Source organism: Heptranchias perlo, chromosome 30, assembly GCF_035084215.1.
Source record: "Heptranchias perlo isolate sHepPer1 chromosome 30, sHepPer1.hap1, whole genome shotgun sequence".
Lineage (NCBI taxonomy): Eukaryota > Metazoa > Chordata > Chondrichthyes > Hexanchiformes > Hexanchidae > Heptranchias > Heptranchias perlo.
The window spans coordinates 14,984,606-14,997,586 of NC_090354.1; the positions used below are offsets into that span (position 1 = coordinate 14,984,606).

The 12,981-nt window shown below is 43.1% G+C and overlaps 1 protein-coding gene across 1 annotated transcript in view; it reads right to left on the minus strand.

The window, feature by feature from the left end:
- The window catches only part of mpp2b (MAGUK p55 scaffold protein 2b), a 274,695-nt gene that overhangs the window by 46,237 nt on the left and 215,477 nt on the right, over positions 1 to 12,981 (minus strand). Inside the window, exons 5-6 of the mRNA XM_067968959.1 lie at positions 11,019 to 11,174; positions 1,040 to 1,267 (exon numbers count right to left, since the gene is read on the minus strand). Coding sequence (XP_067825060.1) covers positions 1,040 to 1,267; positions 11,019 to 11,174 — 384 coding nt within the window. The remainder of the gene's footprint in view (positions 1 to 1,039; positions 1,268 to 11,018; positions 11,175 to 12,981) is intronic.

Below are 12,981 nucleotides of genomic sequence, written 5' to 3' on the forward strand. Positions count from 1 at the left end.
CTATCTCTTGAGCTACAGAAATTAATAACTTGGCCCTTATTTGAAATCAACACTTCTAAGGAGTATGCTTGAAAAATGTTTTTTTAAAGCAGCAGTGCTCAGGTTCCTTTTTGTAGTTAGACAGATAATGGTAAGGTATAGAAGACATTTAAGTGATATATATCAGAGTTTAAATTTTATGAGGCATAAAACGGTTCCCAAATACTAAAATGGTCGGTACAAGGGAATCATTTTAATACCTCTTCATATTCCCTTTTGTCATGCTCTCTTTTATTGTACTTAGAGTATGTCTTTTTCTTTAGTTTCAATTTTATGGTCAAACATAAAGCTTGTGTCACCTCTATGTGAAAAGTGAATAAAGATGTAGAATTCTATTTATTTTTATTAATAACTGACCATCAGATATCCTTCTATTAGTAAAGATCCTCTTCATTGTTGTGACCAGTGACAGGACAACATCAAACTATTGCAGGACTCTTTGGCCTGCAATTCTACTAACTCTAATTCAGTGCTAAAAATAAATGATTTTTAATTGCATTATAAGAGTTCGCACTGCGGAAAAATGCAACAACTTCTGGAGCACAAACCTATCCCTGCAGCCAGTGTTTCACCTCTTTCAGAGCTGCTGATTCCTGGCTATTTCAGGAAGGTCATTTGATTGAAAACTTTCTGACATGATGACAACTCCCTCTTAAAACACCACAACCTAAAGCTGTGACATGAAATCTTGATCTTAAACTTGATATGATCCTAAAATCTATAGGCTTTTAAAACCGAAGCTCGGCATCATCTAAACACTCCTTCTTGATTTTTTTTTGCCTTATATCCTACTCTTTTCAATTTTGCTGTTGTCCCACACTGTGCCCCTTGGCTCTTCACCTAAATTTCTCTGTTAAAATAAAGTCTAACCTAGTCCTCAGAGACTGGTGATTCAATGAAAAAAATGGGGATGAAGATAAGTCAATGTTAATCATTGGCAATATTCATCTAGTCAACTATTCCATCATTAGCAACCAAGTGTAAAAGCTGCAACTCTTACCTGTCGTGGAGGATGTTGTTCCTGGTAGCTGGGCAGAATCTTAAGGATGACACTTCCACTGGCATTCTGGAGCATTTCCTGCAGGACCTTTGGATCATTCCCAACCTCTTTTCCATTCACCTCCTTGATGATGTCGCCCACATGAAGTAAACCCTGCTGGTCGATCATGCCTCCATGGAGAATTCGAGCAATCACAAGCTCACTGTTTTCAACCCTGAATGTCACACCCTGGAAAGGATTTTTACTGCTTGTTATTGACTGGCAGTCATTGGTTCTAGAATAATCATGTTTTTAAAAAAAAAACAGAATGAGAAAGTTTTGTCACTGCATTTAATTTTAAAATAATGATTCAAATGGACAATATTACATCTGAAGCCCAAGAGCACAACACCACATCAAACAGGTAACAATTCCTCTCAGCTCATTGACTCAGAGTGGGAAGAATGTGGAATGTGCTACCACAAGGAGTAGTTGAGGCAAATAGCATGGATGCATTTAAAGGGAAGTTAGATAAGCACATGAGGGAGAAAGGAATAGAAAGGTATACTGATAGGGTTAGATGAAGTATGGAGGGAAGAGGCACGTGTGGAGCATAAACGCCGGCTCAGACTAATTGGGCCGAATAGCCTATTTCTATGCTGTAGTTTCAATGTAACTCAATGTAACTATATTCAGTGAAAAAGCTAACACAAAATACTGTTCAATTTGATGATCCCAGTGCATCTATTACACACTATTAGCATTTAACCTGTTCCAGGAGACTTTCAGGTTCAATCAACTGTATCTCCAGGGAACTCCAGGACGCTTCCCGTGTCCCGGACAACCACAGGTGCAGGAAACGTTGTCAGCTGGAGGAGCTCGAGCTCCGGATTTCGGAGCTTGAGCAACAGCTGGCGTCAATGCAATGCATCTGTGAGGCTGACAGTTTGGTGGGTAGCATGTTTCAGGAGGTGGACACCCCACACCTTAAGAGAGTGCAGGCAGAGAGGGACTGGGTGACCGCCAGACAGACAAGGAGGACAAGGCAGGTAGTGCAGGTATTACTCTCTAACCAATATTTAGTTCTGAATACTGGTGGTGGGGGGAGAAAGTTCCTCTGGGGAGTGCAGCCAGAACCAAGTTCACAGCACCATGGGTGGCTCAGCTGTACAAGGGAGGAGGAGGAAGGTCAGGAGACCAATAATGATAGGGAATTCTATAGTTAGGGGAACAGATAGGCATTTCTGCGACCGTAGACGAGATTCCAGGGTGGTATGTTGCCTCCCTGGTGCCAGAGTCAAGGATGTTGCCAAGCGGCTGCAGAACATTGTGGAGGGGAAAGGTGAACAGCCAGAGGTCGTGACCCATATCGATACCAATGACATAGGTAGAAAGAGAGATGAAGTCCTGCAGGCAGATTTTAAGGAGTTAGTAGAGAGATTAATAAGCAGGACCTCAAAGGTAGTAATCTTCAGATGACTCCCGCTGCCACGTGGGCACTAGCAAGTATAGAAATAGGAGGATAGAGAAGATGAATGTATGGCTGGAGAGATGGTCCAGGAGGAAGGGCTTTAGATTCCTGGGGCATTGGGATCGGTTCTGGGGGAGGTGGGACCTGTACAAGCCAGATAAGTTGCACCTCAACAGGGCAGGGACCAATATCCTCATGGGGAGGTTTGCTAGTGCTGTTAGGGAGGGTTTAAACTAGCTTGGCAGGGGGACAGGAACCTGAGCATAGATTCAGAAGGGAGAGAAGCAGAGCTGGAAATCGAAGGCAGAAAATTAGTATGTGAGTTTGGAAGACCAAAGGTTAGAAACTAGACAAGAAAGGAGTTTGGCAGTGCTTAATGGTATATACCTCAATGCAAGGAGTAAAGTGAATAAGGCAGATGAGCTAGGGCACAGATAGACACATGAAAGTACAATATCTTAGCTATTACAGAAACATGGCTTAAATAGGGGCAGGAATGGCAGCTCAATGTCTCTGGTTACAGAGCTTTCAGACGAGATAGAGGGGGATAAAAAAGGTGGCAATATTGGTTAAAGAAACAATTACGGCTGTGAGGAGGGATGATGTGTTAGAAGAATCATCAAATGAGATCATATGGGTTGAGCAAAAGAACAAAAAAGGGGGCAGTCATACTGCTGGGAGTGTACTATAGACCCCCAAACAGTCAGAGGGAGATAGAAGAGCAAATATGTAGGCAAATTTCAGAGAAGTACAAAAACAATAGGGCAGTAATAGTAAGGGATTTTAACTACCCTAACAGTGTAAAAGGTACAGAATTCTTAAATTGCATTCAGGAGAACTTGTTTTAAACTAGTACGTAGCAAGCCCAACAAGAGGGGGGGGGCAGTTCTGGATTTAGTTTTAGAGAATGAAGCTGGGCAGGTGGAAGGAGTATCAGTGGGAGAGCATTGTGGTGGTAGTGATCATAATTCAGTTAGATTTAGCATAGTTATAGAAAAGGACAGAGATAGAACAGGAGTAAAAGTTCTAAATTGGGGAAAGGCTAATTTTGCTAAGCTGAGAAGTGATTTAGCAAAAGTGGACTGGAAACAGCTAATAGAAGGTAAAATCAGTGTCAAAGCAGTGGGAGGCATTCAAGGGGGAGACCCAAGGGGTTCAGAGCAAACATGTTCCCACAAAGAAAAAGGGTGGGACTGCTAAATCTAGAACCCCCTGGAGGACAAGGAGCATACAGGGTTAGATATGGCAAAAAAGGGGAGCTTATGCCAGACACCAAAGAACTCAATACTGCAGAAAGCCTAGAGGAGTATAGCAAATGCAGGGGTGAAATTAAAAAGGAAATTAAGAAAATTAAGGAAAACCCAAAAATGTTTTATAAATACATAAAGAGCAAGAGGATAACTAAGGAAAGAGTAGGGCCTATTAGAGACCAAAAAGGTAACCTATGTGTGGAGGCGGATGATGTGGGTACGGTTCTTAATGAATACCTTGCGTCTGTCTTCACAAAAGAGGGGGACGATGCAGACACTGTAGTTAAGGAGGAGTGTGAAATATTGGTTGGGATAAACATAGTGTGAGAGGAAGTATTAAGGGGTTTAGCATCTTTGAAAGTAGATAAATCGTCAGGTCTGCATGAAATGTATCCCAGGATGCTAAGAGAAGCACGGGAGGAAATAACGGAGGCTCTGACCATCATTTTCCAATCCTCCCTGGCCACAGGTGTGGTGCTGGAGGATTGGAGGACTGCTAACGTTGTACCGTTGTTTAAAAAGGGAAAAAGAGATAGAGCGAGTAATTATAGGCCAGTCAGTCCAAACTCGAAGGTGGACAAATTATTGGAATCAATTCTGAGAGATAGCATAAATCGTCATTTAGAAAAGCACGGGTTAATCATGGACATTCAGCATGGATTTGTTAAAGGAAGGTCGTATCTAACTAACTTGATTACATTTTTTGAGACAGTAACAAGTTGGGGGTCGATGAGGGTGGCGCGTTTGATGTAGTATACGTGGATTTTAGCAAGGCTTTTGACAAGGTCCCACATGGCAGACTGGTCAAAAGAGTAAAAGCCTATGGGACCCAAGGGAAAGTGGCTAGTTGGATCCAAAATTGGCTCAGTGGCAGGAAGCAAAGGGTAATGGTTGACGGGTGTTTTTACGACTGGAAGGCTGTTTCCAGTGGGGTCCCGCAAGGCTCAGTACTAGGTCCCTTGCTTTTTGTGGTATATATTAATGATTTGGACTTGAATGCAGGGGGCTTAATCAAGAAGTTTGCAGACGATACAAAAATTGGCCGTATGGCTGGTTGATAGTGAGGAGGAAAGCTGTAGACGGCAGGAAGATACCAATGGACTAGTCAGGTGGGCAGAAAGTGGCAAATGGATTTCAATCCAGAGAAGTGTGAGGTAATGCATTTGGGGAGGGCAAACAAGGCAAGGGAGTACACAATAAATGGGAGGATACTGAGAGGTGTAGAGGAACAAAGGGACCTTGGAGTGCATGTCCACAGATCCCTGAAGGTAGCAGGACAGGTAGATAAAGTGGTTAAAAAGACATACGGGATACTTTCCTTTATTAGCTGAGGCATAGAATATCAGAGCAGGGAGGTTATGCTAGAACCGTATAAAACATCAGTAAGGCCACAGCTTGAGTACTGCATACAGTTCTGGTCACCACATTGCAGGAAAGATGTGATTGCACCAGAGAGGGTACAGAGGAGATTTACGAGGTTGTTGCCCAGGACTGCAGAATTTTAGCTATGAGAAAAGACTGGTTAGGTTGGGGTCGTTTTCTTTGGAACAGAGGAGGCTGAGGGGTGATTTAATAAGACCATAAGAGATAGGAGCAGGAGTAGGCCATTCGGTCCCTCGAGCCTGCTCCACTATTCAATGAGACCATGGTTACCTCAACTCCACTTTCCCGCCTTTTCCCCATATCCTTTGACTCCCTTGCTGACCAAAAATTTGTCTAACTCAGCCTTGAATGTATTCAATGACTCAGCCTCCACAGCTTTTTGGGGTAAAGAATTCCAAAGATTCACGGCCCTCTGGGAGAAGAAATTCCTCCTCATTTCCATCTTAAACGGGCAACCCCTTATTCTGAGACTATGACCGCGAGTTTTAGATTCCCCCATGAGGGGGAACATCCTCTCAACATCTACCCTATCGAGTCCCCTCAGAATCTTATATGTTTCAATAAGATCTCCTCTCATTCTTCTAAACTCCAATGAATACAGACCCAACCTGTTCAATCTTTCCTCATAAGACAACCCTTCCATACCCGGAATCAACCTAGTGAACCTTATCTGAACTGCCTCCAATGCAAGTATGTCCTTCCTTAAATAACGGCACCAGAACTGTACGCAGTACTCCAGCTGTGGTCTCACCAGCACCCTATACAGTTGTAGTGTGACTTCCCTGCTTTTATACTCCATCCCCCTAAAAATAAAGGCCAATATTCTGTTTGCCTTTCGGATTACCTGCTGCACCTGTATGTTGACTTTTGGTGTTTCATGTACAAGGACACCCAGATCCCCCTATACCGCAGCATTTTGTAGTATTTCTCCATTCAAATAATATTTTGCTTTTTTATTTTTCTTCCCAAAGTGGATGACTTCACATTTTCCCACATTATATTCCATCTGCCAAATTTTTGCCCATTCGCTTAACCTGTCAATATCCCTTTGCAGACACTTTGGGCTCGATTTTCGCACCCCCGAGCGGGTGCGTTCGTGGTGGGGGGGGGTTCCGAAAATTGGGGATTCCCAGGGCGGGTCCAGAGCCCGGCTCCAACCCACCCACTTCCGGGTTCCCCAGTGACCCGCTTACATGCGGCGCAGCCCCCGCGTATAGGAATCCCGCCAGCAATTAAAGCCGGCAGGATGCCCCTTAAAGTAATTACCTAGGTATTTCAGATCGTTTACAGACCTGATATTTAAGGAGGGGTGGGATTTTCAAGTCAATTGGGACTGTTTCTTGTACTGGGAGAAACACTCCCAGTTGAAATGGACGTGTTGCAGCCATCAGCCTGTCGCAGCTGCAAAGGTCCATTTGACAGGTGGGCTGGGGGGGGGGGTGGGGGTGGAGACCCTCACTCAGAGCAGGAGGCCACTCTGTCACTTTGGACAAAGTTTGGCCTCCACCACCCTCCTCCTAACAATAAAATTCACCAACTTGCACACTTACCCCGGTGTCCAGACACATTTACCTACCTTGCGGACCCCGTAAAACATACATCTTCCGGATGGGGACCGCTGTAGCTGCAGTCATCACCAGCCTCACTGGTCACGGTGTCCACCTCTGACACGTGGAGCTCCACAACACAGTGCTGTGACACATCCACCTGCACAGCAGGAGGGAGGGCAACGGCAGAGAGAGATGCGTCGCAGAAGGCACTACCCTCGCCACAGGGTCCACAGACCGAGGCTCAGCTTCCTGGACCTCTCTGAGCAGCAGTGCACACGGAGGCTCAGAGTCACTCGACATGAAGTCGTGGACATCTGCAGCCTCCTTCATGCCGAGCTGCTCCCGGCTGGCCTGAGCACCATCTTCTTACCTGTCACTGTCAAAGTCACCACTGCCCTCAACAACTTCTCCTTCGCATCCTTCCAGGGTGCCACCAAGGACATTGCCGACGTCTCTCAGCCGTCTGCACAAAAGAGCCCTGCAAATACACCTACACCCACTCTGCAGTGACACAATGGGTGGCATCAGGTGTGGATCCTCAGGAAAGGGCATTATTGCACAAACCAGACAAGATTCGCAAAGACGTGGCAGTAGTGGTGACAACATAATATGTAATGTGAGTTGATCAGAAATTAAATATAAGTAAAAACCATGACAAACCCTCAAACACCCTTGTGCATCCCCTTCATGCTCACGACACGTTTGCCTTACGCTTCCTACTGCACATATGTGATGCATGCCCTGTGGCTGCAGCACAGGTAGTGGCAGGTTGTATGAGGCTGACCGTGAAAGAGATGCATGAGAGGGTGAGTATGAGATAGAGCCATGAGATTGTATGAGGATTGGGTTGAGTGGCAGTGGTGGGATGAGTACTGGCGAGGTGAGTAAGTGCAGGTAAGATGAGGATGAGCTTTGAGTGGGTGTGAGGAGTGATGTGACAGAGTAGTGTTGGCAGTGCAGAAGGAGATGTGGGGTGGGGGCGGTGATGTGGCAGACGGAGTGTAGGGGAATGAGTAAGTGTATTCACTTTGGCTGACCTACTTAGGTCATTGAAGCGCCTCCTGCATTGTGTGCAGGTGGGCGATATGTTGGTGGTGCAGGTGATCTCCTCTGCCACCTCGAGCCAGGCCTTCTTGGTGGCAGAGGCAGGCCACTTCCTCCTGCCCCCCGGGGAGAAGATCTCTGTCCTCCCCATCCTCCTCACCCCATCCAATAAGACCTGGAGTGAGGCATCATTAAACCTGGAAGCAGCCTTCCCCCTGGGCTGCTCCAAGCTGTAATTTTTCCTATTTTCTGCATCATCAGTCAGTGGAGGACTACCCCTTTAAATAGTCGAGCTGTGTTATACTGTATTCCATGGTTTCTTGATATAGAGGGGACACATGTGTCAGGAAACAGAGGAGCACAAAAATAAACCATTTCAGCACAATGGGGCTACATAACTCACAAATGGGTGAAAGTGAATTGTACAGCCTATGCTTTAGGTGTTTTATTTTCCCATGGGTTTTTTGTTTGTTCCACATATATTAGTGCCATTGCTTTAAAAAATATTAGTAGTCCTCTGCATGAATTCTATAGAGCCCTGCTGGACTGTACGTTGCAGAACATGGGTTTGTTGTCAAGTCATGTTGAGTGTTGTTGGGGATATTACAAGTCCCACTCTTTACACGAGGAAGGATGTCTGACATGAATCTTCAGTGGGAAGCAGTAGGGAGGAAGGAGAAGAAAGAAAGAAAGATAAAAGAAGGAGAATGAGAGTGGGATGAATCTGAAAAAAGACAGCTGCAGGAAGGCAAGGAAAGAGACAGGAATGTGGCTGGGAGAACGTTAGTAACTGACAGCTGGTGGGTCTACGGAGAGAGGTTTGGTGGATATATTGCAGCACTGCAAATGAGTTCAAGCAGCAGCATGCAAGACCCCTGAGCCGCCATGGTTAAGTCACAATTGTAAAACTTTTTTTGTGTGGCTTAATCCTACAAAACTCACCCTCTGGGGAAAAATCTAAATGAAATCATCTGAGGCCTGAATCAAACTAATATTAATCGAGCTAATAATATTACGTCTGATAACCAACATTTCTTTTTCTTGATGTATGCATATCCTAAAACCTTTTTTGGGTTCTTCCATTAATTATTGAAGTATTTGAATTGAAACTAATTGGAGCATGGTTTTCTAAAGGATTATTTCACAGTTACATAAATTTCTCCAATTCTCTTTTTATAATGTCCATCACTAGAAATTTCCAGATAATCAATTTTTTTGTCAATATGAGCTAACAGGAATGTTCTGCTGATATACAATTTGAAACGCCTTCCATTAATTAGATTTTCAAGGAAAACCCCTGCAGGATGATATTAACTGTCATGCAAGTTCACAATGCAATTCCCCTTCACATTGCAATTCCTAAATGTCCACCTCTATGTGGGATTCTATGAATAAGTAACATACAGAATAGATGAGAGCTGCAGAGACTATTTCTTCAGCAGAAAACCAGGCTTGTATAATCCTCACTTATTTTCCTTCATTTTCTTTTTCTGTCATCTTTCATTTTTGCTCACCACTTCACTTTCGTTTCCTGATTTCCCTTCAGCCATTTTCTGCCTCATTCTTTTTCTATATAATTAATGTATTTAAAGGGTTTATTTTCACAGGATAGGGAGTAGACTCAGGGGAATCATTTATATTTTCACAAAAAGAAAGAACAAACTTGCATTTATATAGCGCCTTTTATGACCTCAAGACATCCCAAAGTGCTTTACAGCCAAGTACTTTTGAAGTATAGTCACTGTTGTAATGTAGGAAATGCGGTGGCCAATTTATGCACTGCAAGCTCCCACAAACAACAATGTGATAAAAACCAGATAATCTGTTTTAGTGATGTTGGTTGAGGGATAAATATTGGCCAGGACACCGGGGACAACCCCCCTGCTCTCCTTCGTTGTGCCATGGGATCTTTTACGTCCACCTGAGATGGCAGACAGGACCTTGGTTTTACGTCTCATCCGAAAGACGAGGCTTAACCCTTATGTTCAAGTTTCTATGGGGCCTGGAGCTGAGGATTCAGCCCTGTGAGTATTGGATTTACATTGATACTGTCACACTTCATAGTCAGTTTTAAGCTGCTACTGTACAAAATCATATATTTTTAAAATTCCTAACGCTAGCTGTAAAGTAGAAATACAGGAGCACAATATATAACAGAATACTCTATCTCTGCTCAACAGTAATACTTTTAACATTGAACCCAAATTACAATTATTTTCCGTGTCAGCTACATAAAGTCCCTCTTTTTTGTTTCTGTATTTCACCTTTCATAAAAACACAATTTCCTGCAGTGCCCTGCATTATGTTGCAATATCCCACGAGTTTCTCACTTTACCGCCATAAATCGAACACAAAAATGAACAGTGCAGTAGAGGTGAAATGTGTGCTTTAATTTGATGTGCTATAAACTGGCTGTCTGACAGAGGATTGCTGGCAGGAATCAAATCTCAAGATATATAATCATGAATATTATTGCCCCATCTTTGTAACATCATTTAAACCTTTTGACTTGTTTAGTGCCTTGTAGTCCACTGCCTGGTTTTAATATGTTCAATATGTTGATTAGGATGCGAATGAGATGCGAGTGCTGATTTCAGTTGGTAAAGCCTAACCCTTTGGTGGTGTGTGTTGGTCATGTGGCCTAGCCAATTTTCCAACAACAATGGTTGTGGCAATCATGCAATATTGGTAAGCAGGTCAGTGTCCTGGCCAATATTTATCCCTCAACCAAGATCACTAAAAAAAGAGATAATCTGGTCATTTATCACATTGCAGTTTGTGAGACCTTATTGTGCCAAATTTCCTTGCCACGTTTCCTACATTACAACAGTGACTACACTTGAAAAGTACTTCACTGGCTGTAAAGCGCTTTGGGACATCCAGAGGTCGCTATATAAATGCAAGTTCTTTCTTTCTTTCTTTGAGGCACTACCTGGTACACCACTTTATTCCTGATACTTGGGACTGTGATTCCTGCGAGCTTGGCTTCTCTCTGGGAACCTTGCTGATTTTGGCAATACCAGAGTGGAGAGGACAGGTAATGCCTTACAGCAAAGAGGGGGAAGGAAGGAAACAGAGTCACTTGGGTTTTTAGCTACCTATGACAAGTTATGGATTAGCATTGGTAGAGCACTGGAACAAGCCAACTTGGTCCAAAATGGTGAGTCATACGGTGAAACAGAAAACCGGCAAAAGGCATGAAAAACTTGTTAGAAACTCTCAACTTTATAAAAACAGTTGTTACCATCCAATACTTTTAATTTTACCAACTCTAAAGTACAGTCATAGATCTTTATACCTACCAAATGTTCCCCCTTGACCTTGCGAATTCCCACCATTCGAACAGCATCAGGCGGAATAGGCTGATTGTTGAACGTAGAGTCCATTAGAGTCTCTGGACTTGGGGGAGGAGTTTCGTAATTTTTGGAAGCGACCGAGTCATGAGCTTCCAGCAGGGACTGTAGGTAGAATGGGACATGTAATCAGCATCAAACTCTGGGGAACTCATTTTAAAAAAACCCTGATATTTCAAAATTCAGAAATGTGCCATTAATCATTACTTTTGTCTCAAGTATTACATTTATATAAACAGATGCAAGGCTGCAAGAGACACAAGTTTTATTTCTGCGAAGAATATGATAAGCTCTGTAATTCCATAGTTTTAACTCCCCTTGTGATCTAACAGGATAATTCTGCTAATTTGTAAAACAAGAGAAATCCTTTAAGTTTTGTCACAATAATTTTATACCAAGTAAATAACTCTATTAACTTGACCTTTTGGAAGAGCTCTTTTCTGATGTACTGGTGCTGGTCCAGGGTGATGACTGCATCTGCAGCCTAATTTGTTGCCAATTGAATTCAACAGTGTCAACTGATACTGATTATCTCGGCTGTTTGTGGGTGAATTGTGCTCCTGAGCCTCCCAATTTTTTGCTTGGGATGACTCCCTTGTCAACCTGTGGCACTTCTGGTAGAATTCGATGACGTTCAGATCATTAATGGCACTTCTGAGAGATTAGGTTACATTTTCCCATTACCTGACTTCAAGGTGCATTCTCACTACACAAGTTGGATGTGTGTGTGATGCCAAAATGGCTTTGCAACAACGCTAATTCTAGAACGTGGATCAGTGTCAAGGGCCAAACTGACACGAACGGGAAGCGGAGTGAAACTACTCCCTCCATGGAGTCTCACTTCACCTTGTTCCACTTTCAGGTCAGATACTGACACCAGATTCAGGCTGTTTTTACACTGTAACTGAAGTTAAATAAAGATGCAAAGTGGAACTGGTTCACATTGATGCTACAGTCCTCAGCCTTTGGGGCTTTGCTTCTTTGTACTATTCCAGGTGTGGAGGACAGCCAGGTATCTTATGGATCTGTGCAAGAAGCTGAGTGGTTACAATGGACCACAGCTGCCTACTGACTTAACTGTTGACACTAAGCTGCAACTTCTGGAATTTCCTGGTGTGTTTTCAGCTTCCATGAGTCTGTCTGTAAAGAGTGTGCGAATGTAGCGTTCTCACAGATATCCTGTCATTGATAGTTATTGCAACATGCACATGTTAATCACAAAGAAGTGATCGCCATATCATTGCATTTATACTTTAATAGAAATTAAAAATTAATCTCATATCAGCTGACCTGACTGTGGCTGAAGATGTGACAAAGTTGGCAGATTTGTGAAATTTTGATATTTAACTGCAAAATTCTTAAATCAGGAGAAAATATGAATTAAAGGAGCAGTATTGCCAAATCAGAGTGTCTCATTTTGATATTTAACTGCAAAATTCTTAAATAAGGAGAAATTAGGATTTAAAGGGGTAGTATTGCCAAATCAATGTGTCTCACACAACATTTTGTTCATTAAGGCAGGACAGCACAATCAGGAACAAAATGGCAATCATGTCCGTTGCCACTGACTTTCATAAACTCAGCTCAATAAAACAAGATTTAAAACACATATTTCAAATTCAGTGCTTCTCACCACAGCCAACGCTGTGGATCTGCTGCAGAGTACTCAGAATAGTCTGATCATCCCATAAAGGATAGACCTAATAATTACAGGCCAGTCAAACCACGGTGGTGGGCAAATTATTGGAATCAATTCTGAGAGACAGTATAAACCGTCATTTAGAAAGGTACGGATTAATCAAGGACAGTCAACATGGATTTGTTAAGGGAAAGTCGTGTCTGACCACCTTGATTGAATTTTTTGAGGAGATAACAAGGAGGGTCGATGAGGATAGCGCATTTGATGTAGTCT